At 42.3% G+C, this 25,753-nt stretch overlaps 1 protein-coding gene across 5 annotated transcripts in view; it reads right to left on the bottom strand.

Moving 5' to 3' along the window:
* Positions 1-466: 466 nt before the first annotated feature.
* Positions 467-25,753, bottom strand: part of F13a1 (coagulation factor XIII A chain) — a 406,032-nt gene continuing 380,745 nt past the window's right edge. For all 5 annotated transcript variants that reach the window (XM_050142342.1, XM_050142345.1, XM_050142343.1 and 2 more), the window contains 2 exons: positions 9,966-10,102; positions 467-2,195 (listed from right to left, as the gene is read on the bottom strand). In XM_050142342.1, coding sequence (XP_049998299.1) covers positions 2,042-2,195; positions 9,966-10,102 — 291 coding nt within the window. In that variant the 3' untranslated portion in view covers positions 467-2,041. The remainder of the gene's footprint in view (positions 2,196-9,965; positions 10,103-25,753) is intronic.

Genomic DNA, 25,753 nt, shown 5'->3' with positions numbered 1-25,753 from the left:
GAGCTGGAGCCGGAGAAGGATCTTAAGGCCCTGTCTGCAACTGTTTGGAGTGGTTTGCCGTGGCCATCGGTGCTCCTTAACATGCTGTCTTGTCTGTTTTCCATTCCTGTTCTAACACAATGATAGGTGCTTATCTTGACAGGCGTCCATGCTGCCTGTCTGCCCACTCATCGTGATGTTTTGAGAAACTGTTGATAAGCAGATATCTATGGAGGAATTTCAATGTCTAGAAGCTGAGTTTTAAGCCAAGCATGCAAACTTCTTTCTTCAGTGAAAATGGTTAACAAAATGCAAAGAGAAGGCGAGGAATGCTAATGGCAACATCAATAACTATTAGTCATTTTCCCTACAGGGCAAATGCATGTCCTCCTAGTCAGGGTGGGGTGTACACTGCAGGGGAGAAGAGGTTTCCAGGCAGTTGAGCTTAACCATATGTAGTGTTGAAAATGAACACCATTTACTTCTGTGCACATGTAATCAGATTAACTTTATTATAGGCATCTGTTACACTCTTGTTAATAACAACATACCAAGTGAAGCTGGTTTAAAGCATAGCAAAACGCATTTCATTTGGAATTAGATGCTAATGTTGGAGATGACTTCATGGAGTTATGTTTATCTATGACCCTCAGGGGTTAGTGCTCAGGAACATCTCATAGGCTACGAAGTAAATCAGAGCAGAGCTACAGACTAGCGTATTCTGCTATACTTTCTTCCCTTACTTATTTCCTACCATGTATTCTTCTTTTTTCTTTTTGGCTAAGAATCACAGTCAGCCGACCAAAATCACACCCAAGGCATTTCAATGGCAAATTCTAACTTTAAATCTGCCTTACAAATAGACGCCGGTAATCTAGTCTCATGGAACCTTGGCACATAAGGCAAGGGATTGTGGTGTCCTCTGCCCTTGGGTCAGCAGTAACATTGATAAATGGCAAGGCTGAGTCTATGCTACCTCTATCCCCAAGAATTCAGGAAAGGGCTTGGTATAGTAAATATGAAGGTATGGGGGAATGAGAATCTGTTTAATCTTCCATGTAGTCTAACTACAAAATCTCCTAGTGTCTCAAAGCTTTTTTTTTGTCTTAAAACAACCCCCCTCAGAATACCCTAGGCCTCTGTCATTGTGTGAAGGAGATGATCTCATAGAGATGGGTGAAGTATAATCACTAAGTAAGGACACCAGTTCTTCATTTCTCTAATCTCAAATTCGTGTCCTTACTTTCTAGCTCTCTACCCCAGAAAGGGTTAAAGTAAGGGTTATTCATTCTTGCTGATCAGGCCACAGTGTGACACCCATAAAATGCACCATAAACTACATTATTTAATAGATCCAAGCACCGCACCTGCTTCCTTATCTCCTCGAAGGTGATTAAGTTCTCCACAAATGCAATTTGTTAATGTGGGGCCACATCTCCTCACAAGGTAATCTGTGAAATTTGGCAGGCAGTTCCTTGGCTGCAGGTGCAAGATGAAAGACCTTTCTCTGGCTTTGCCAGGAAGAAAAATGATGCCGTGCTTAATTCGTGGAAAAAATATTTTAACACAGAGGGTACAACCTGATTCTAAAAAAGGGGGAATAGAATTGTAAGAATCTAATCAGGTACTCCTTTGGGGGGAGTATGTTACCCCCAAAAGACTGAGTGGGGAATCTGAAGTCTTAATTGAGGCCAGGTATTGGGCACATTCCCTCCCCCCCAGCTCAAGGGAAACCCTCTGATATGTGGAGCTGCAGCCATTTGCAATGATAAATGATGACTTTTACTCTTATGAGCTATGAAGGCTTAATGATAGCTTAATTAAAGCTAATGCTCAGATCCTTTGGAGGGTGGAGCAATTCAAAACTAACTCCCTCATCCAATGAGCTGGGTTTGGAAAAGCATGTCTATGAAATACATAGCCTCCCCAAGCTGGGATCTGTCTGTCTTCACATCCCAAGTAAAGCAAGAGCTAGTTACATTTTTTTTTTTTTGCATTAGGATTTCCATAACCAAGGCTGCAATAGGCCATGAGCCCAGGCCCATCTGGACCTCCTGGGCATTTACACTGCAGGGCGTCTTTGAATCTGCAGATCCAGCTCTCCATACACGTGTCTCAGGGAATCACTGGTCATGCTGGCAATCAGCTTCCGAGGGCCCGAGACCCAAGGCCGGCAGACTTCTTCCCACTGCACAGTGGTGTTGGGTCGGATTTCACTGGAGATAGGAAAAGCACAGGAAAGGTTGGTGACTCAGTTCCAGAACCCAGGTCTGAGGTACTTGTCACTTCTCTCTCTCAGCTGATGATAGCCACGGGACCACCCACTAGGACCTTCAATCTAGTTGGCTGATTCAGCAAGTCATGGGCCAGCTGAGGCCCCTTCATAAGGCTGTGCAAAGCTGGCCACCAAGAGTCCTAGCAAGCATAGCTTCTTCTACCTGGGTGCACTTGCTGCTCCCCCAGAGGATGAGAGAGCTTGGCTAAGCACCCCTAACTATGAACTCTTGTCCTTGTCCATGGGAATGATCTACCTTATCTCAACTTTGCTCCGCTGGTCCCCTCCTGGGATTAAAGTCCTGCTTGAACCTCAGTAGCCCTCACTGCGGATCTGACACTTTCATTAGCTCTCACTAATGTTCATAGAATAAACCTTGCTCCCTGGCACAATATCTGAGCATCACCTAAAATCGAGTATCATCATTCTCTGTAATCTATATTTGTAATTTAATCAGCAACTTGGGTTTCCTCTACCAATGTGTCTTTCTGTTGTTTTCTTTCTGCCAAATCCTTAATCTCTCCTCACAGCTTAGTAGCCTTTCATCTTCAGTTCATGCTCAGAGACTTTCCCACGTCTCATGGACCAACCCATCCGCGGGGATGACTGATGTTAGTGAGGACTGGGAGATGCTTAAGCTTCTCTAGGGTGCTTCTCACCCATCCTTCCATATAAACCTGGAAGGAGATAATATATGCAAGTTCATATGTATGCAATTTAGGTAGCTACTTAACAGCTAAACCAGCGAGACCACTTTTTTAAGACTGTATAACTAGCAAAGGGGCAGAGACAAGGTCTGAGTGAGTTATACCTTCCATTCCCTGGTCTATAACTGAACACTGCATTTCATATTACAGTCTATAGTAGATGCCGTTTATGACTATTATGCTTGCTTTTTCTCAGGTTTTATTTCTCTAAGAAGGTGTTTGACTTCGATTGGTTCAGTATGAAAAGCTTCCTGCAAGAGTTATGCAAGGAGGATTCCTGACTTGGGCTTTCTGACCTTTGGAAATGACAAATATTGGGTTGCCTGGAAACCAGGACAGTCTTTTTCAGGGAGAGTGGGAGGGAGCCTGGACAACAGAGGGCTTGGCTGATGGCCAAGCGAGTAAAGTGGCTGCCCTGAAAGCTCAAAGACCAGGATTGGATCCTCAGAACCCATTTCAGAACAAACAAACAAAAGACAGACAAACAGACTAACTCAATAGCTAACAACTGTGAGTGTATCAATACCAGCACACAGGAGACTGAGACAGAGCCTCTAGAATAGGCTGGCTGCCCTGACTAGCCAGAAGAGTGAGCTCTGGGTTCAGTGAGAGACCTTGCTTCAATATAGAAGATGGAGAGTCACTGAGGCAGATGCTTGATGTCAACCTCAGGTCTTCACAGTCAAATGCATGTAAACACACATTTGGGAATATGCATATGTAAATGCATGCATGCATGCACACACACATACACAGGTTTATTCTATTCATCTGCTTATGGAGGAACAGCATGTCAGAAATGACTTAATCCAATATCCTATTCTATAGGTGAGAAAGCAGGCCCTAAAGGACCTGAAGAATCACCAGGATCACAGAACCTAATGACCTTGATAAGAGAAGAACAGGAAGCCGGGTGGTGGTGGAGCAGGCCTTTAATCCCAGCACTCGGGAGGCAGAGGCAGGCGGGTCTCTGTGAGTTCGAGGCCAGCCTGGTCTACAAGAGCTAGTTCCAGGACAGGAACCAAAAGCTACGGAGAAACCCTGTCTCGATNAAAAAAAAAAAAAAAAAAAAAAAAAAAAAAAAAAAAGAGAGAGAGAGAGAGAGAGAGAGAGAGAAGAACAGGAGTTGGAGACAGTGGTAGATTCCTTCTAGATTCTCACTTGTGGGTTAGGCTGAATTTCACAGAAACCCGAATATCTGGAAGCACAATCGGTAACTGTCAGAATACCAGCGCAGAAGAATTGCTCGCTTCCACCTGTGAGAGGCACAGCGCAGGCTGCCCAGGGCAGACTTGTTCCAAATGGATACTGGTGTGCCAGTGTTGTCCTGTGGGTTTGGAGCCCCAAAGGTGCTGTAAAGTTTTAGTCATTTTAGGTGCTTAGATATTATGAAAAATGGAAGTTTTGATTATCTAAGAATATGAAGGAAAACCATTTTGTTCATAGCAGGGTTCCCAAATAAACATTATTGTGTGGCAGGTTTATTTCATGGTTATGACTGCCTGTCAGTTGGAGCTTCAGAAAGAAGAGAAAATTGAAATTAATTTAACCAGTTAAAAACTCAGATCGTACTGTCTAAGCAATCTTCAGAGCCTAGTGTTTAGATGATACAAAACTGCTTCGTGATCACAAGCTCCTTGAGCCTTGGGGTTGGGACTCTTAAGTCCTGTCTCTTGCGTTTGATTGTGGTGTACCTTGGGGAACTGTTCAACTTCTGTCTTGTCTGTGAAGTGGGACTCACATAGTACTTATCCACGCAGAACTGTTGTGAGATTTACATGAGATAATCTTAGCAAAGAGCTTACATCTTAGCAAGCATCACTGGGCATAGCGTGTAAGACTCAGCAAACATCAGCGGACATTTGAGCTGCATCAGATCTTTTACTTGGTTATGACCAAAGAGTGGCTCACTCACTTGCTCTTCTGTCTCTAATCTTTACCAGATAAATTCACAGTGTGATGGAATTTCTACCAGATGGTCCATGGTATGGTGACATGGAGGCAAGGGCATTCCTTGGGCCTTCATCTGACTTAGGGCTAAGCAGGAAGTGAAGGCGACAACACCACGTGGCTGGTGGACCAGTCACTATAGATGAGTTGGTCGGCTAACTGGGACCACAGCAGTTTTGATGACCTTAGTGAGTTGGCTGAATTCTGTGCCAAGCTCTCTTCCCCAGCTGTGTGAGCCTGAAGGGCCGCTTGAGTCAGCACCTTATGAGCGTGACTGTGCACAGATGAATGCATACCTGACCATAGGAAAGAGCAGGGCGCCTCACTTCTTAAAGGGCTCTTATCTAGGTTAAGGAAATGTAGGGATGGGAGAGATGAGAGGGAAAGGGAATTAGGAGGGCACGGTTCTGAGCTGTAATCCTACCCACCTATTCCGTGAGAGAGGTGTTCTTCTCCCCCACACTTTTAGGTTTTTTGAGACAAGTTTTTTTTTTTTGTTTGTTTGTTTGGGGTTTTTTGTTGTTGTTTTTTGGCCCTGGTTGTCTTGGAATTAGCTCTGTAAACTAAGCTGGCCTCAAACTCACAGAGATCCATCTGCCTCTGCCTCCTGAGTGCTGGGATTGTAGGCATTCACCACCATGCCTGGCTAGAGAAAAATGTTCTTGCATAATTTGATTTTTGCCCTAGGTGTTGAAATGGTGTCACAATCCCAGGGGCTCATCTCAGACTGGCTGAAGCAGTCAAGAATGTCACTCACTGTTCACATCAGTGCTCAATTATGTGAAATGTGTAATCTCCATCTAAGTATTGTTTTCAAACTGACTTCATGATACACAGTTTGAAAAGCACTGACGTCACTTTTGCTCCCTTACAAAAGGTGCTGAGTGTTAAGTACTGAATAGGGCAAGAAGTAGGTACAGGAAGCTAACAGTTGTTCTGCCCTGAAAATTATGGCAAGAAATGCTAGAAGTGTACCACTGTTATTATTATTAATATCACCTCCATCTTTGCGGTTGCTGCTTGCTCTCCCGCAGCCCTGTTTGTCTTGGGCAGTTCCTGCACGTAGACACACGGGGCTTGGTCCGTAATGTACAGTGGATAATTCAATATGAATGTGGGTTTATGATGTTTCTTTCAAAACGGTTCTGGTGTGGCTTCCTGGATCCACTCATCCTCTCCCCAGGGGTTTCCCATATCATCAGTCAATCTCCTGCGTTGTAAAAAAGTTACCGCGCTTCAGGCTCTACCCTGGACTGGTGCAATGCAGGAAATTCCCTCCCACAGAAACAAAATCTTCAGCCTGGCTTCTTCTTTTGCTCTTCTTATCCCAAACCATCTGTATAATAGGTGTACAGATGAAGATACTCAATATGAAAATTCAGTTGTGGGCATTCCGCTCGTAGATGAATGTCAAGCGGAAAGAAGAAAAATGGTTGTTCGTTTCAGTCAGTGGAATAATGTCGGAGCAAACCTACTTCCTGGGTACAAATGGTGTGAAGAACGATGCTGCAGGATGTGCTGAGCCATCAGGACGTCCTGGCCATTCATCATCCTAAACTCACACAGGCAAACGTGGTTATCATCACAATGAGATGCAAGCACCTGTGGTTCCTCCCCCGTCTAGCTTTTAGCTTCTGAGAACTTAAGGATAAAGTCATATCACTAAGTTGGGGATTTTTTTTCTCTTGAATTAATTCATTGAACTTGGTCATGCATTTAAAGACAAAAATGAATCCAGAAGACATAGTACCTAATATTCTGGAAGTATCAAATACAGAAAGGTAAAAACTAAGGGTCACTGGAAGCAGACCTCTGAGCAGCTGAGGCAGGCGAGAGGCTGCTGGGCTGAGAGCCAGGTGCTGGAAGATAAACCATGCCAGAATAATGTGTACTCTGAGTGGAGACGGTTCTGACTCCCTGCTTACTAGTTCCTGCTCTAGGTCCCCTACTTCAGGCGTGAGAACTTCTCTGTACTAGATATGACTCTCTGGGGGAATGAATGAAGGTGACTATTTAAGATCGAAGATCCAAGAGCCCCATACCTTGGAAAGGGCTTATGAAATTGTACTGGGTGTTCAAGTAGTTATGTGAATGTGGTACTCCTGGGTTAGATCTAGGAGTCTCATCAAGCACAATAGGATGCTTCTAGTTATCTGGCCCTGTGGAAGTAGGTGCTGGATGTCTCTGGTCATAGTTGAAAATGTGTGTGCCTAAGGCAGAAGGAAACAGCAAAAGTTTTCAAGTTAAGTCCTGAGAACAAATTCTTTTGCTGCCATACTTCCACCCCCTTCATGACCCCGTTTCTGACTCTGAAGAAGACAGCTTTCCTTGCTTGGAGAGATTAATACTCTAGGTCTGAGTTTCCATAAGAGATTGAGGATGACTATGGATTGAATATTTTGTTTTTCTCAAAATACCTTTATAGCTTTTGTAAATTATTTGGAAAAGGTTGTGATAATAGGGCCTTTGGGATAATATTTGAACATTTGGAAGAGAGGTACAGAGTTCCTACCTACCTTCTCACTCTACCATGAGAAAACCTGGTGAGAAGATGACTATGTGCCAATTAAGAAGAGTCGTGAATCAGCACCCAATTAGCTGGCTCTTGACCTTGGACTACCCTGGCTTCAGAAGTCTGAGTAATAAAGGTCTGTTGTATAACTTCCCAATCACTAGATGTCTGTGGTAGCATCCTCAGCTGATGAACACAGAAGTCCTAGTGCCTGTCCCTGGGTCCATCTGTCATATACTTAGGCATTAATTGTATGTGCTTCAGCATACTTTGAGCCAAGGTATAGGGAGGATGTCTTTCTTATGAGGACTGGCGTCATGCTTTCTTTCCTTGATTTATCCAACTACCAGACATTAACAAAACATTCCTAGACTTTGTGTGAGTTTTGACCTCTATGTCTCCTGTATGGTAGGTACTGTGTAGATTCAATTTTTTTATGGGACACAGCATCCCTATGCATGCTGTATTAGATTCCAAACACTATGATGAAGTGCCTGACATAAGCTGTTCATCAAGTTCAAAACCTGCTTGTAGCTCAGAAGGTTCAAGTCCTATGCTGTGTAGCTCCAAGACTTTGAGTCTCAAGTGAAAGTGACATGTCCACGGTGGGAACATGTATCATAACAGTATTCTATCTATCTAATCTATCTATCTATCTATCTATCTATCTATCTATCTATCTATCTATCTATCTATCTCCCACCTCTAAGACTTTCTTGTGGAACATTAGGAGTCACTTATACAAATCATAGCACATGTGTTTGCCTTCATCAAGATAGAATTCCCAGGACAGTCAAAGTGCAGGTATAGCAGGACTTTCTGGCACCCCAGAGAAAGCTTGTGTTACTAAGAAGGAAAAATTGGATACAGCAGGCGGCCGTTCAGCAAAGAGAACGTGTTTCACTTTGCCTGAGCAATTCCTGCATCTAATTAGAATGGGAAGGTGTGAGAACTGGTAGGGAGACCCTCATTTCGGATGGAAGCAGGGCTATTGCTATTGACCTCTTCCTCTAGCTGGCGTTGATTTCTAATTTGATTCTCTTTCCCGCGCAACTTTCTTATTAGCGCAGGGAGGTTGTTATGGTTTGTGTTTGCATTTTTTTTTTTAAAAAAAAAGCACTCAAATCATTTTCTCTATTGTATATTGTCTTCACAATAAGGTTACTCTGAGATGACAGGATGCAGACATTGTAAGCCCTGTAGCTGAGAAGAAATGTGGGGAGCATTTTAAGAGCTATAAAGGTGCTCCAGTAAGGCTGAGTGAGGCCTAGTGTTTGTACTACAACTTACAGAGAGGGATGACTTCTACCAAGGGCATTGGGAAAATTCCCAGCATATAGGGTTCATAAGGCAGTCTCCAGAGTCTACCCCCTTTTCTGTGCCTTAGAAGGTCACCCCCAAGAAATGTGCTAGATTGATTGATGTTGACAGGGACTTATTTGTGGTAGAAATGAAAGTAATAAACCTCAAAGATTGGGATCTATTCTGGATGTCACACTTTAAGAGGAACACTGACAAATTGGAGTGCAAGAGAGGGAGGGAGCTAGCATCACATTAGAGGTGGGAAAGATGCAATAAGGACAGGTATTTGGTCCCTGTAGGGAAGACTCAAGGAATAAGAGAAAGCTCTTTGTAAATATCTTAAAGGCACTAGATGAAGAAAAAATAAGCTTTATGTTGTGCCAGTGAAGAAATTAGGATCACTGGTAAGATGGCAAACAGAACTGCGTGCTGTTTCTGCAGTTTGAGTTACCTGATCATGGCATGAACTGCTGTGTGAGCATCGACCTGTTAATAGAGGTGGCAGAGAGAACTGCTGGGTGCAGCCTGGTGGTGCTGGGCATAGAAGAGGCAGAATTCTATTCCCATTACTACATAGGCTGAACTAGTCTTTGTCTCAAAGATGGAACCAAGTCTAGAACTCTTCAGGTTGAACTAAAAGATCAACAATGGAGGCCAACAGGTCTAGGGAGTGACTGTTGGCAAAATCTGGAGGATGGAGTTGGAAAGACAAGACCTATGAAAAGGGACATCTTTCATCATCATATCTGACACACTGAAGAGATTTAATAACACCGATTGATTCCTGAAGAGGTAGTGTGGCAAGATAATCTGAACTGATTCTGGGGTGAGCCACTTTAGTTCGGAATCTTGACTCTATTCTCAATTTTTTTTTAATATATCATGGGAGCAAATTAGTCTATCACTAAAGTTTTATATTCCTGCATCTACCTCTGCAAGGTGGTATAAAAGATTTAATGGAAGTGTATAATCCTGCTTCCACCATACCCCACAGAAATAGTCCGTAAGGAGTAACTTGTCAGGTGTTTTCACTGGGATTAGATATAAGAGACAGAGCAATTAGATAGATAGACAGACAGATAGAAAGATAGATAGATGATAGATAGATAGATGATAGATAGATAGATAGATAGATAGATAGATAGATAGATAGATGGATAGATAGATGGATAGACAGACAGACAGACAGACAGACAGACAGACAGCTTTCCACTGCTTCCCTCCTTGTCCTGGTACTTACCGGAACATCTTTCTCTTGGGTAGTGTCACTCCAGGACCATCCAAGTGAATCCAGACATTTTGCAGTGTTTCTTTTAAAGGATTAGTGAACTCAACAGTCACAACCATATCAGAGCCAACCATAACTGCGCCTCGGACCTGTGAAACAAATTAGAGGACAATACAGCTTGTCAGCAGCAGTACAGCATTTCTGCGGTCTCCTTAGGTATTCTCTCTCTCTCTCTCTCTCTCTCTCTTTCTCTCTCTCTCTCTCTCTCTCTCTCTCTCTCTCTCTCTCTCTCTCTCTCCTGAAGTTTTGCAGTGTGCTTACTCCTCAACAACTCACCAGAGAGAGAAGGAGAGACTATTGCTTTGACTGGGCAATACCTATTGAGGAAAAGATGGGACCTTACTAATTACAATCACACTCCTTTCCTCATTATGAAACTCCCTCTCATTAGAGCTGAGGTTAATAGCTGGGGCCTTTGGCGGCTCTCTGTTAGCAGGAGGCAAGAGCAACAGATTTCCAAAACGAGGGCAGTTTCAAGTGAACCCTGCTACTGGAAAGAACTCAAATTTTCTGGGCGGGTCATGAGGGATTCTTGAGGTCAAGAGACAGGAAACACTGCAAAGACTTGCGCTTTCTTGTAGATGTGTTAGAAAGACCCCTCAAGAGAGTCCTTGTCTAGCTTGAAGGAGAGAAACATCTGTGCTAAAGTAGGCACAGGGGACTTCATCTGCACCCACATCTGAGTCGAGGAGGGGAGAAATCCAGAGAATGTGAGGCTATTTGTGCAAAGTTGACCCAGAACAATCCTCCAAACCATGTGAATTTGGCAGAGCATCTTCTGTGACAACCAGGGCCTGATGTTAGTGATGATATTTACTCAGGTTGTGGTCTTGGATGATTCACTCAAACATTCAAATTTATTTATTTATTTTGCATTTTACAAGCTTTATTAATTATTTAAAATAACAGGCTTTGCCATATTTGTATATACATATAATGTCCTTTGTTCACGCCTTCCAATACCTCTTTTGCCTCCTCTCCGTTGCCTGCTGGTCTTCTTCTTCTTGCCAAGTAGTTTCTTTTCAATTTCATGCTTAAACAAATCTAGACTCTTCATATGAATGAACATATGCAGTATATGCCTTTCTGAGTCTGGACTAACATATGGATCCCCATCTCCATCCGTTTCCCCACAAATGCCATCCTCTTTCTGATAGAACAGAACTGTCGGGCTGTGTACGTACACCTTATCTTCTTTATCTGCTCATCTGTAGATGGGTATCTCAACGGCTGATTCCACAACGTTCCTCTGGTGATGGCACCTCTTTAGCCTCCGAATTGATTTGGGCAGTGGCTGCATCTGTTGATGGTGTATAAGGGTTCCTTTTCCTCTGTATTCTCAACCTTGTTTCTTTGATGATAGCTACTCTAACTAGGGTAAGACGGGTTCTTAATGTAGTTTAAAAATTAAAACGGTTATTGAGTTTGTTCCTTGACAGTTTTATACATGTATAACATGTACTCTGTTTACTGTAACTCCCCATTTAATTTTTCATTTACTCTTACTATGAGCCCTCTTCCCTGTTAAGTCCTCTTCCCGCATTCATAACTTTTTGTGGTGGTCTCTCTCTCTCTCTCTCTCTCTCTCTCTCTCTCTCTCTCTCACCTCTTCAGAGTTAAACAGCACACCTGTGTGACAGATATATGACACTAACTATGGAGCCTGGTAATGATAATCACTTGGGTACACACTGAAGACAATGACATTCCCTCCCATAGAATCCACTGCCAATAGCTGACAAGAAGTAGAGTACAGAGTGCACCTCTCTGACCCATGACTGATTGTTGATAGCTCCGTGAATGCTATAAAGTTGCGACTGTATTGGCTAAACTATGTGTGCCAAGAGGTCAGGATTTCATAGCCCTTCTTCATTTCGAACCTTCTTTATTCATCCCTGAGCTTTGTAAGATCGATACATTTACAACGTATATTTGTAGATGAATACCTAACTGTAACTTGTTCTCGGCACCGTGAACACCCCTGCATCTTTGTGATCACTACTGTTAACCAAAATAAATAAATAAATAAATAAATAAATAAATAAATAAATAAAGGATTCTCTGGTTAAAGCTGAGATAGAATTTCTGCTATATGGGGAACTGGGGGGTAGAAAAGGCATCAAGGTCTTACTTAGAGGCGAGCCCTGTGATCTACATTTGGTGGTGCAATGGTGGTGCCCAGCTGTTGCGTAATCAACTACCCTCTGCCTGGATCTGAGGCCCAACCCCTCCACAAAAGGGGACTCATACCTGGTTCTATAAACCCAATCAAAACACACATGGCTGAGAAGGTATCTTAGGCCCCTATGAGTGGCCTTAATACAGTTGTTATGCTCAAGTGGAATGGTACTAAACTCTCTTCTAAATATTTATAATCAATACAGTTTTGATTTTAATTTCCTTGATTGTTAAATCTATTAATTTTTTATGTGGCTATTGGACATTTATTCTTTTTTTGAAAACTGTGAGTAGATTCAGTTTTGTCGTCTCTAAAAGAAGACTTATATTTGCATACATACAATATATGGAAGCCAAGAAGTCAGGATTTCATAGCCCTTCTTCATCCAGCTCTTACATTTTTCCGTCCCCTTATATTTGTATGTATACAAATTTAAGTCTTATATATATATATATGTAAAGTCTATTGTATATAATATTCTTTTTTTTTAATATTTATTTTATTATGTATACAATGTTCTGTCTGTGTGTATGCCTGCTGGCCAGAAGAGGGCACCAGACCCCATTACAGATGGTTGTGAGCCACCATGTGGTTGCTGTGAATTGAACTCAGGACCTTTGGTAGAGCAGGCAATGCTCTTAACCTCTGAGCCATCTCTCCAGCCCCATATAATATTCTTTATATATATAAGTATATAATAGACTTCTTTATATTTATAATATATAATATACTTCTTTATCTATATAAAGTCTATTATATATATAATTGATATTATTATCCTTTCTGTTATATTTAGTAAGTGCCACATGCTGAGAAGGCTTTCTCAATATAGAATCAATGTATTGGAAAATGATCAAGCAGCAGTGGAATTTCATTGTCTGTTTAGAGATTGGATTGCTAAATGAATCTGTATAAAATCAAAGTCACTTGAGAACAAAATGATAATGATGATGATGATTTTACCAAGTAAGAAAGGGATGGAAGAAGATGATGTACCAAAAATCAGCTTTCAAGTTGTCCTGAAATTCAAGCTCAAGCTTCTTAAAACATCAGTGCTGCTTTTGACTCCAGTACCTATCCTGTGCCCTGCAAATATTTAGTAAGAATAGTTTTAAAGTGGCACTTACTGGTTCATTGAGTTTTCTATGTATCAGCCTGACATTACTACATTTGTGTCTTTAGCCAGTGCATAATATATGAAGACACACACAGATATGAGACTTTCATATGAATGGAGATTAAGAGGAAGAACATTGCCTGGAGAAGAGGACCCTTGCTTACTGACTTTATAACTAAGAATAAAATCTTATGGTTTTGCTTTTTTGGTTTGTGACTAAATTTATGTTCATGGGATTTAAAAAATTCTATCAAAAAATAAAACTTTCAACCAATTCATCATGTTTATTTCATGCCCCCACTTCCTAGGTGGAGAGATGGATTTAGGGGCACTCTGTGTAGGGCAGTCTAATAACGACGGAGACATCAGTAGGCTTATCTAAAGATAAGGCCTGTGTGCTGGAAAGAGGTTGTTACTTTAAGCAGTGGGGACTTACAACTACAGAAGTCTCAGCCCACTCCAGATCATGAAGCTAGAATTCCAAATGGTAGTGTAATTTGTTTGTTTTGAACACTCTGGCACATTACTAAACTCCACTGAAAAGCATTGTTCCTGAGAATTCTCACACCAGGGCTACATCACTTTTAGCTCCAAGGCACACAGGAACTAGATGTTCACATCATAGTCATCCCTTAAGGGGGACAAGGTTTTCTGAGGCAGGGTCATTTGTGTTGGCGTTTTATTTTCTATGAAATAAATTTACACAAAAATTTGAAGCTACTGACCAGGGTAGGATTCAAATTCAAGTCTTAATATGAGAAAGAGTCCACTTAGAAGGACACAATGGTCAGAGATGTTGGAAGTACCATAACCCAGTGGTAACCAAACAACAAAGCTAAGCTATTTTGCTCTCATGTTCACGGGCTCTCAAGGAGTAAGGGAACTTTTAAGAAGGGTGTCGAGTGAGTACATGTGATAACCGTCCTTCTGTGTCTGGGTTACCTAACTCAGAATAATGTTTTCTAGCTCCATCCTTTTTCCTGAAAAAATTCAAGATATAGGTGGTTTTTAAACATAAAGCAAAGAAAACCAGTCTATGAACCACAATCCCAGAGAACTTAGGCAACAATGAGGACACTAAGAGAGACTTACAAAGATCTAATCTACATGGGAAGTAGAAAAAGGCAAGATCTCCTGAGTAAATTGGGAACATGGGGACCTTGGGGGAGGGTTGAGTGGGAAGGGTGAGGCAAGGAGGGGAGCAGAGAAAAATGTAGAGCTCAATAAAAGTCAATAATAAAAAAAAGTGGCAAAAAAAGAAGAGCGTAGAGAGAACTGAATTTGAAGCCAAACTGACAAAACTGAAAATAATAAGGCTCAATGAGAAGGAGGTAGGCTAACTGATGAAAGAATGGGCCCATGAGCCAGAAGTTACTTTTGTAGCTTCTGGAGTGGTACAGTGTGAAGGGATTGGATTAGCCTGGTCTGAAGGCTGTAGCAAAGTCAATAGTCAGCTCAAGACCAGGGTTTCCCAACCTCAGCAACAGTGAGATTTTAAACTAGATGCATCTCAGCTGTGGAAATTGTCTTGCGTCATAGAGGTATTTAACAGCATCTCTGACTTCTGCCCACTAGATGCCAATAGCTAACAGCACCCCACAAATCATGACAACTACAGATATCTAGAAATTGCCAGTTATCCCTTGGGAAACAAAGTCTGTTCTCCCCCCCCCCCCCGCCTTGAAAGTCATTGCTACTAATTGATGAAAGACTGAACCTGTCACTTTCTTCCCAGGTGTTTTGACGTGGTCCAATTTGAGTGTCTCATATGGCATCCTCAGTTTAATATTCTAGTGTTTCTCATTAAAATAACTTCAAAACACAGTGGAATTATAAAAATAGAAGTTTTAACTAAATTACATAAGTTTGCTGTGATGACTCTAATTCTTTCTGGGGGAAGTGTGTTGGTACATCTGCCATGGTCATCACAAGGATGAGCAGAAGCCTCTTAAGAAATAAACTTAAAATTTCCAGACTGATACCAATTGGGTCCATCAACAGTCAATCATAGATCTAGGAGGGATTTATGTAGCACTATTCATCCTTGTTAAACTATTGTCAAGTGATGGATTTGAGGGGAGGAGCAGCCATTGTCTACTAGGGTGTACCCAAAGGCGAGCCCAACAGCCTCCAATACATAGTTCCAAATCTATGGTCACACAGAGGAATCTGCTTCAAAACAATGAGCCGAAAAAGAAAGTAAAAAGCCATGAATGTGGGGAAGGGACTTTCAGGGAGGAGGAGGATTGACTGGAGTAAAGGGAGAAGGAGAGAGTTGGTGTGAGAGCGCTCAGAACTTGTTATATACCTCTGTGACATTGTGAGAACAATTAATCATAATGGTAATATTTAAAAAGACACAAAACTGCCTGTTGCTGTTAACACTTTCTCCACACAGATATATCCAGTACTACATGAATGCATTTGTATCATATGAATTCACTCTGAACCAGGAAGGTTATCTATTATTTTCTAGGGCCTATGAACCGCAGATTAATAACCCTTTCTATGCTATTGGGCTAACTCCCATGATGATTTTTGTGTTGTGGAAAAACACACCCTCCCAGGTCATGGCGGACTATGATAGCGAATATTTTTCTTAAATGTTGAGGACTAGAATATTAGATTTCAGAGGCATAGGCATTTTTACTTTATTTCTATATATACTTTATTAATTGACTGTTCCTAACTTAAAAAAATATCCAAAAATGTGAAATATTCCAACTCTGGAACATTTTGCATGGTGAGCTGGAGCTCAAACATTTTTGACTTTTAGAGTTTTGGATTAGGTATGCCCAACATGTATTTGAAAGGCTACCTGGTGTTTTTTTTCCTTTGTAGACGGGCATCAGATCTGAATATGATCACAATACATAATCTTCTTGGCTAATTTCTTGTGTCACACTCAATAAGTTTGTTTCCAGGTATTATCTCTGCAATTAGTGTCTGCGTTGAGTATATCAATACTGTCACTAGGAGGAGGCTAGAGAGAGGTGGTTGATTAAGGAGAGCTCTGCACAGGCTGTTGTGTATTTCTTTTGTAATTAACAACAGCTTGGTATCTATTCTCTTATGTTTGTCTCTTCCCTCCAGAATTCAGCTTCCTGTCCCTGACTCTTGAGAGGATGTTGAGTCATACAAACTCAAACCAAACTAAACATAATACTTAACTATCCAATATTCAACAGTCCTGCTTGGAGATTTTGAGAGGCCCTTTTTCTTTCCATTTTCTAAGAAGAGAATAGAACGTTTTCTTGGCATTTACTGACTTAAGAGATGTTATAGTATCTGTGGAGCAGAAAGCAATGACTATGTGTGTGTGGGGGAGAGAGTTTGTGTTGAATTCTTCCTGTGTTCTGAACAGTTTACTTTTTTATGCTGTGAAAACATTTCAATGCCAATATTGTTGTCTGTCTGTCCTTTTGCCTTCCTTCCTTCCTTCCTTCCTTCCTTCCTTCCTTCCTTCCTTCCTTCCTTCCTTCCTTCCTTCCTTCCTTTTTTCTTGTCCTCCTTTCCCTCCCTCCCTAAGTTCATTCATTCATTCATTCCTTTCTTTGTTTTCATGAGTCCTCAAATAAAAGCAGGCCTTAGAGAAATCTATAGGATCTTGGGTCAAGGAACAGCATTCATGGTATTGTGTTTAGAGAGACATGCTTAAGACAGAGACCAGAGAAAAAGAGCTCAGGACATGCTGTCCTTAGAGATGCCTCATGTTTTTACACACATCTCATGACTCTGGTGTTTTCACTGCCTTGCAGTTTAAATGAGAAATGTTTCCCACAGGCCCAGACATTGGAATTCTCAGCCTCCAGTTTGCAGTGATGTTGGGAATGTTCAGGAGGTGCAGTTTGATGGACAAAGTACATCATTAGGGTTGGGCTTTGGGGTCTCACAGCCTCACCCATTTCCAGTTTTCCCCCTTCTTCCTTCTTGTGGTTGTGCACATGATCTCTCAGCTTCCTGCTCCCACTGCCATGCCTGACTGTTGCCTTCTTTCCCTGTCATGATGGACTCTTATTCCTCTGGACAAGTAAACTCAAAGAAACTTGTCAATCTGTAGATTGTCTTGGTTATGGTATTTTATCACAACAACAGAAAAATAACTAATATAACTATTTTATTTAAGCTATCCATTTAAAAAAAATAAACCTATAATACAATATTTTTCCAAGGTGATTGTACTCATCAATACTGATGCGCTGAGTTCTGCCCTTTATGCATGTACATGATAATGAGTAGCCACTCAGATTCTTTGGCAAAAGGGAAAGTCATCCTTTCTCCTCTTCTCTCTCTCTCTCTCTCTCTCTCTCTCTCTCTCTCTCTCTCACACACACACACACAGGAAATTGAAATAAAAGAAAAGTTTGAGAAAGAGTGAAAATGACGTACGTTGGCAGTTTGATTCACACAATTTATTAGATTCACCTAACAGTCTTTATTTGAAGTGCTTTCGATCATGTCGTCCACATACCATTGGAAATTGAATTTCCTCCCTCCTCCTCACCCCATGGTCACTGCTGGAAATAAGCAGTTGCTTGTTTGTAAACTGTTCACCAGCTCCAGAGCTGGTACTGCTCTCTGCTAACACACAGGCTGTCATTTACTAAAGGATGCCAACCGTTTTGCCAAGGTCAAGTCATGTAAAAGTCTGTGCTGACCAAGGTCGTAGTCACTAGCCCAGGTGGCTATGTTAGACTTAAATGAATTAAAATAAAGTGAAATTTGAAAAATTCAGACTTTGGTGGTATTGATATGGGAAGTCCTTTTGTATATGTGTTGCTTTTATTGGTTAATGGATAAAGGAAACTGCTTTGAGCCTATAGCAGGGTAGAACAGAGCTAGGCAGGGAAAACTAGTCTGAATGCTGGGAGAAAGAAGGCAGAGTCAGGGAGAAGCTGTGTAGTCCCATCTGAGACAGGTGCTGGCAGAACCTTGCGGGTAAGCCACAGCCTCATGGTAAACTATAAAATAGTAGAAATGGATTAATTTAAGATATAAGAGTGAGCTTGAAATATGCATAAACTAATAGGCCAAGCAGTGTGGTAAATAATGTAGTTTCTGTATGATTATTTGGGGTCTAAGCAGCTGGGAACGAACAAGCAGCCTCTTATAACAAATTGGCACTCCAGTGTGTGCTAGCTAAATCCACATAAGACCTGAAAGGGCGGGCTGGAGAGATGGATCAGTGGTTAAGAGCATTGCCTGCTCTTCCAAAGGTCCTGAGTTCAATTCCCAGCAACCACATGGTGGCTCACAACCTCTGTAATGAGATCTGGTGCCCTCTTCTGGCCTGCAGGCATACACGCAGATAAAATATTGTATACATAATTAATAAATAATAAATATTAAAAAAACCTGAAAGGGCTTGGAAAGGAACTCTAGACACACACACACAAAAAACAAAGTTTAGCCATATTTTTTTCAGCTGGTAGCGTGCCATAGCTCTCTTAAGAGAGGTCCGTGCTGCCAGCATGAACTCTGGCTCTTTCAGGAGGCTGAGCATTTAAATGGGGTCTGTGAGCAGCATGTTACAAACTGCTTAATGGCTCAACATAGACCTGCTGCATACTTGAAACTGCAAGCAGTGTGCGCAGCTTGCAGAGGCAGTGAACTTGCCTCTACCATGCTGGACTGGGCAGAGCAAGCAGGCAGGGCCCTGTTGGCCCTAGCCATGCCCACTTAGCATTTTTTAAAAACAAAAATTGGAAATGCCATGGAGCCTCCAGAGGAGAAAAACACAAGCTGCCAGCCGGAACCTTGCTGATAGGTAGGTCATGAGCATCGTGGTAAAATATATAAGATACTAGAAATGGGTTAATTTAAGATTTAAGAGTGAACTTGAAATATGCATAAGCTAATAGGCCAAGCAGTGTTGTAAACGATATTGTTTCTGTATGGTTATTTTAGGTTTAAGCAGCCAGGAATGAACAAGTGGCCTCATACAACAATGGTATCTGTCACATTTGTGGGGCTAACACACACCGTGTTGACAGTGTGGATCTGAAATACCTGTCACTGTGGAAACTTGTAGCAAGTCATTTAATCCATAGAAGGCTGCCAGGTAGATGCTGAGAGTTTACAGAGAGGAAATGGAGGCACAGAGAAGTTGCATTACTTGGCTGAGTTCACACAGTAAGGAGGAGAATGAGTCACAAATGCAGTTGGTACTAGAGCATTGCCTAACCATATCCCGTCCTAGGTCTGTTTAATAACACTAACAATAAGCAGGCAGTTTTCAGTGGTATTTACTTAGCAATACAGGGACCCTGCCCATCATTTCCCTTACTTTGTCCTTTGAAACCTTGCAGCTCTACAGACTTGGAGATACACATTGTAATCACCACCTTTATTCTCTTCACATGAAAGCAAAACTTAAAAGATAACTCGAGCTAGTAAATTGGAAGAACCCACCCGGAAATAAATCTAGGTCTTTCTGACTTAAAACATTCTCCTTGAAATGCCACCCACGCTGTGATCTCTGACAGATGAGATAAAAATAGCATCCCACCGAAGAATCATTTGCTGCGTTAGCTTTTCATGTTATCGCTAAACCATCCTCTGAGGGCAATGGTTCTAAGTTGACCCTGAACTATATTTGAAAACACAGCTACCACCCACCTTTTTCTTTTTGACTTTATGAGGAAAGAATTAGATTCCCGCACCAGGGTGAAATGTGACAAGGTAGCCTTGAGGCCTTGAGATACAGCATTGGATGATAATGGGATTTTTCTATTTAGGGTGAAGCTGGGGATGTACTTTTTCAAGAGAGATCCAGTAGTCCACATCTAGTTGGATCACAGGGTAGGAAGATGTGGTTGCTGGTTCCAGATGCTTTCCTCTGTGTGTTTGTCTTCTTGAAAATTTAGACAACAGCAAACAGGAAATGCATAGGACAACCTACATGTTGGGTATCTCAGTTCCCATAGCCTGATGCTTCCCTTTGCTTCTCACATGAACACTGTTACACATTTGTCCAGAAAGGTGAGATGATGGGGTGCCCCCATCAGCGCCTTGGGGCTCATACAGTCCAGAGTGTGCCCTCTTTGTTGACACAGTTTGTGCTGTCTCACTGCACAGTTGTGATTATCTCTGACCCAAAGCAACAGAAGGGGGTGAGCACAAAAAGCCACAGCAGAAAGCCCCCTCCCCCATTAGGCATTCTTTGGGAGAAGGAAGTTCAGAGAGAAGACAAAGCATCCATCCATGCTGGGTTTTTTTGTCCTTAGATCTACCCTTGAAGGGAAGGGCTGTGTCATGGTGATTGGGCCAAAATCAATGTAGAACAAGGAGGCTAGAGAGTATATATATATAAACATGGAGGATAACATGGTTTGAATCTTAGGCTACAAGCATGAGAAGCAGTAGGGACATTAAGAATTAGGGCTGTGGAAGAAAGTTATGCCATTAGGGTTATGTCCTTGAAGGAGCTGCTAGGGCTCGGGCCTCGTTCTCTCTTTCACACCTTCCTGGCTATCATATTTCTCGGTCACCATCATTAAGTAACAACTGATTGCAGACTGATACTCTGCAACTGTGAGCCAAAATCACCCTTTCTGCTTTTTAGTTGATATACATGAAGTATTTATTTGCCACACAGAGAAGGGAAAGTGGTCAGTTCCCAAGCCTTTAGCATAGCGCTCAGGGACGAGCCATTTGTTTTTCTACTTGGCAGTGATGAAAAATTTGGACATTTATGCTCCCATAGATCAAATGGAAGCTTTATTAACCCTCACCTAGTAACTGTTAAGTGGTTCAGGATACTGACTGCATCCCCAAGTGTTTTCCCAAATGTTAATTTTTCCTTTGAGTCACAGGAGTATAAGTCAGGATGCTGAGAGAACAGGGACCCAGAACTCCCCTTAGCATCTTCCCTGCCTCACTCCAGAGACACACAGAGTTGGGGTTCTAAGAAGATGACCTGGAAACCTCAGTGAAAATCATAGATGTGCAATGAAAGGCTCCAGTTGGAACACAGTATCATAATCATTATTGGGACAAACCATGCTACTATCTGCTAGTACCTAGGGCTAGATGAAATCTGGACATGGGGTTAAACCATTGCACACCTAGGCCAGGTAGGGAAGGGTTCCCTTCTCACAGGAGGTGAAACTTCCCACCAGGCTAACAGGCTTGGTGAGTGGATGGACTTGTCTCTCTTTCCCAGCCTGGATAGACACAGCCATGTAGGTGTAAGTGCTAGATGAGATGGGGCCTTCACTGAATTTTACTCATAGCATCAGCAGTGGCATTTCCCTATGTGACCTATCATGACCAGCCCATAGTGGCTGTGAAGATGTTATTAGCTCCGTGCCTTCTAGGCGGGAATATGGGTCTGGAGGCTTGCCCGGTACCGTGTATGCTTGCTTTCCTCCACAGCTGCTGCTGCCCATCTTGAGCATAAGAACTACCAGCCCTCATTGGTGAGAAGCAGAGAACCCCATCAGATTGCTGTTCCCACACTGTGGGTCACAGTACGTAGTCTGGAGACCAGCTTGGTTCTGTCTGTGGCCCCTGGGCCCCTCCTCTCCAAAAGGCAACTGCTCGTTAACAATTAAAATGCTGGAGAACCTCCCCGCCCTGACTTAAAGCAGCTTTTGACAATCAACACATGGAAAGGCAGAGAAAACTTCCAAGTCTGCTTTTAATAAAATATACTTTTCTCATCAAAATATTTTGATAGCACGGGAAAAGCGATGTATGCTCATTAAAGTTTAATGAGCATCTCCCCCTGCCGCTTTCCATATGAGGATCCCATACCGTGACTCACGAGTGGTGGATGCTGGGCACAGTCAAACAAGAACAAATTTAACTCAAACCCAGCCCCTATTGCCATGGGAATGAATTAAGTCTGATATGTGCTCATCGGGATTAAGGACCTGGTCACTGGCCCTTGTGCTTTGGTGGCCGGTAGGTTAGCTTCTGATGGGCATAACATTATCATCCCAGGATGTCTAGAGTCACTCTGAAAAGGGAGGTGGGAGAGAACAGCTGGATTCTAGCTTCCAGGTGACCCATTCCTAAGGTCAAACAAGAGAGTCCCAGAAGTCAACGCTTTGGGGCAAAGATTCTGTAGAAGCAGATAGGAGACCTCTGGGGAGGCAGAGAGGATCATGCTACAGACATGGTCATGAATTTCTACCAATGCCTTGTTGTCCATGGAGTCAATGACCAAGTTTTGCCCATACATTCTAGACTCAACTAAAAATGGCCCTACATGCTTTTTTTGGTAGGTATCCATAGTCTTACCTGGCTCCCAACCACTACCCTAAAAAGGATACTTCTTCTGTCTCTACCTCCACTGACACACTTCCTCATGCCTTTCTCTAGTATCTAAAATAGTTTCTCTATCCATCTCTGCTGGTTGAATGATAATCATTCATTAAAGATAGCCTATTCTTCTTTCTGGCTGATAATTCATTAAAGCTGCAATCTCCCCACTTTGTAACACACAAACCTTTCTGTTGAAGCTGTCACCATTCCTGCTGCCTATAAAATTCCCAGTGTGAGAACGATATAGCTCTTAAGTATACCACAAAAGACTGAGGATAGAGGCTTCTGACCTTCCCTAGTCAAGTATGATCATGAGCCAGTCACTTATGAAAAGAAGCAACTATAGTAGGATCCAGTGACATATATCGGGTATCAATTGCAATATCTGATATACATATATCAGACTACCATTGCTCAGTCAACACAAAGACCCCATGACATGAGAATTGCTATTGCCTTTCTCTCTGTAGTGGGAAAACAGACTTTGAAAGGCTTGGTGACTTGGTAAGGTTACATAAACATTGTATGGAGAAAATGGGTTAATGGTTAAGACTTGCATGATAATGTCTGTTGTGATATATTTGATTACACTATGTAAAGATATGTCAGTGTGATTGGTTTAATAAAAAGCTAAATGGTCAATGGCAAGGCAGGAGGTACAAATGAACTTCTAGACAGAGAGAGCTCTGGGAAGGAGAAAGGAGGAATCACCGGCTGGACACAGAGGAAGCAGGAGAAGAGGGAAAAGCCATGTAGTAGCATGTAGATTAATAGAAATGAGTTAATTTAAGTGACAAGAGCTAGTTAGGAACAAGCCTAAGCTAAGGTTGAGTTTTCATAATTAAGAAGTCTTTGTGTCGTTATTTGGGAGCTGGCTAGTGGGACAGAGAAAGGCTCATTACAAATGCTCGTCCATGGTTTTTCCAGACAGATTTCATACTGTACAGAATCAGAACTCCCTTTTCTCTTACACTTCAGTCTCAGCCAATGGCCTTGGCTCTGAATGAGCTTCCTCCGGAACTAGCACACTCCTGCTTCTGTCAAACTAAACCCCACCAACCCTGGTTCAAGTTCTTCTCTGGTCTACTAACTTGTAGAATGAGACAACATTGATCCATCTTGGAGAGTTCAGTTACGCTTCCAGAACCTAGCAGACACCTAAATAAATAACCCTTCTAATTAATAATACCTAAAAGATCAAAGATATCAGTTTTTTCCATGCACACAGTTTATTATCAGTGGTGCAATTAAATTCTATTTTGTGCTGTGGTCTGAGCACTTCACATCTCGGAAAGGCTTCTCCTGAGAGCTTGGCAGGGACAAGCCATTGCTTCATAATGGGGTGAGCATGAGAGCTCTGCCTCTGGTGGGAAAGACAGAGGTCTGGGTATGGGCACAATCCCTGTTAACACCCCCCTAAGAGTAGCAAAAGATACCTTCGCTGTGTAGCAAAGGAAGCTCAACTCTGTGGGAGAGCCAGAGTAACTCTTGCTACTATAGTCCTGGGCTCCGAGCTACTGAATTCATTCTCTCATGGGAGGATAGCACCCCTGGAGCATCCCATGTGCCCATTTTTCTGTTTAGCATTCGTTTCAGATTCTACCTTCTTCTACCTACAGAATTCTGATTCTCTTAGCCTATACATCCTCATTTGCATCCTGCCTCTTAAGGCCGGTTGTGCAGACAGTACCAGTCACAAGGGGTCTATGATAAGTGGTTGCAGTTAAAGAACAAGAGATACGATGACACAGACCTTCCTAGATGCAGAGGGAATGGCATTCTTTGCCTCAGTGGGTCTTACACAGCTTCAGGTTTGGGTGAGCCTCGTCTTGGGGGTGGTTCCTGCACCATCTACAGAGAGCCAGACTGCACCATCTACAGAGAGCCAGACTTTGAGAAGTGGGTGAGACAGTTCTCCTCCTGCTTCTGTAGCCAGTCTGCTGGGGTCGGAGGCTTAGCTCTACCTCTGGACTATGCGATCTTACACAAGTTTTACAGCCTCTCTGTACTTCAGCTTTCTCACTTATAAAATGGAAATATTTGTACTGTTCATCTGGAGGAGTTATTGCATGTTGAACCTGCAGTTATATGTGTGATATATAGTTTGAGGGCAGCTGCTTGAGTCCAGTTTGTAACCATGCAGAGCAGCCATATTGAAAGCTGCACGACAGTCACTAGCTTAAAAAATGATTCTAGTCCATGGTTCATAAGAATCAAGATTCACCTCTCATTTCTGCCCAGTGCCCCATCTCGGGGGCCACTTGGATTGTTTGGTTATTTTAGGGAGCTTCATGTTAGCAGGATCTATGCCAATTGCTCAGTCATTTCAGAGAAGAATGCTCTCTAGACACCAGGGAAAGGCCTCTAAGTCCACACCTAGATGGCATAAAATGTCACTCTCCACGGTGACCACAGGATGCTTGCTTTCCTTCTTCCATGAGAAGAAGGCATCTTGGGTAAGGCTGTCTACTGATAGCACAAGATCTTGGCCTATGCTGCAAGAAGCAGATAAAACAGGCCCCCATTTCTGTCTTCTAACCCCATCCCCCAAGCTTTCTTTACCAATACGCCCTGAGTAATTTAAGAAGAAATTTCCTGTAGTCCTAGGAAAGGCATGACTACAGTCATCAGCTAAGTGGGCAAAAGAAGCCACGGTGACAGAAGCCAGAAAATTGATCATCGTGGTGAGTGGGGAAGACTGTAAACAGGAAAATGCAGGAAGGAACTTTCTGGAGAACTGGAAATCATTTCTATTTCCATTCTGTTGGTACTTACAGTGTGTGGCATATGTATATTCAGCACCCCAGCTTGTATAATCCTACTGTACACAGTCAACCCCTCAGAGAGTGACTTGACTGTCCAGAATGCAGGTGGGACAATGTAGGCAGTCTGCAAGCCTGACCCACTTTATTCTGAAGACACAGAGAGTTCTTAGTCTCTGTCTCCATTACACATCTTTATCTTTCTCCACAAGTGTGTTTATACCACCGGTTATATTTATATCTGCAGTCACATCTATATATTTAAATAAGGAGAGAAGAGGAGTGTTACATGTACATGACTATATATAGGATGGCTTGCTTCTTTCAAAGAACAGGAGGATCCTAGTTCCATTATGTTTTTGAAACCTCTCTCTCTCTGTCTCTCTCTCTGTCTCTCTCTCTCTCTCTCTCT

The sequence above is a fragment of the Alexandromys fortis genome, unplaced genomic scaffold, assembly GCF_014885135.2.
Source record: "Alexandromys fortis isolate MF-2015 unplaced genomic scaffold, M_Fortis_MF-2015_v1.1 scaffold_5, whole genome shotgun sequence".
Taxonomy (NCBI): domain Eukaryota; kingdom Metazoa; phylum Chordata; class Mammalia; order Rodentia; family Cricetidae; genus Alexandromys; species Alexandromys fortis.
The sequence above is the reverse complement of the archived record's forward strand: the minus strand, read 5'-3'. Positions and strand labels throughout refer to the sequence as shown.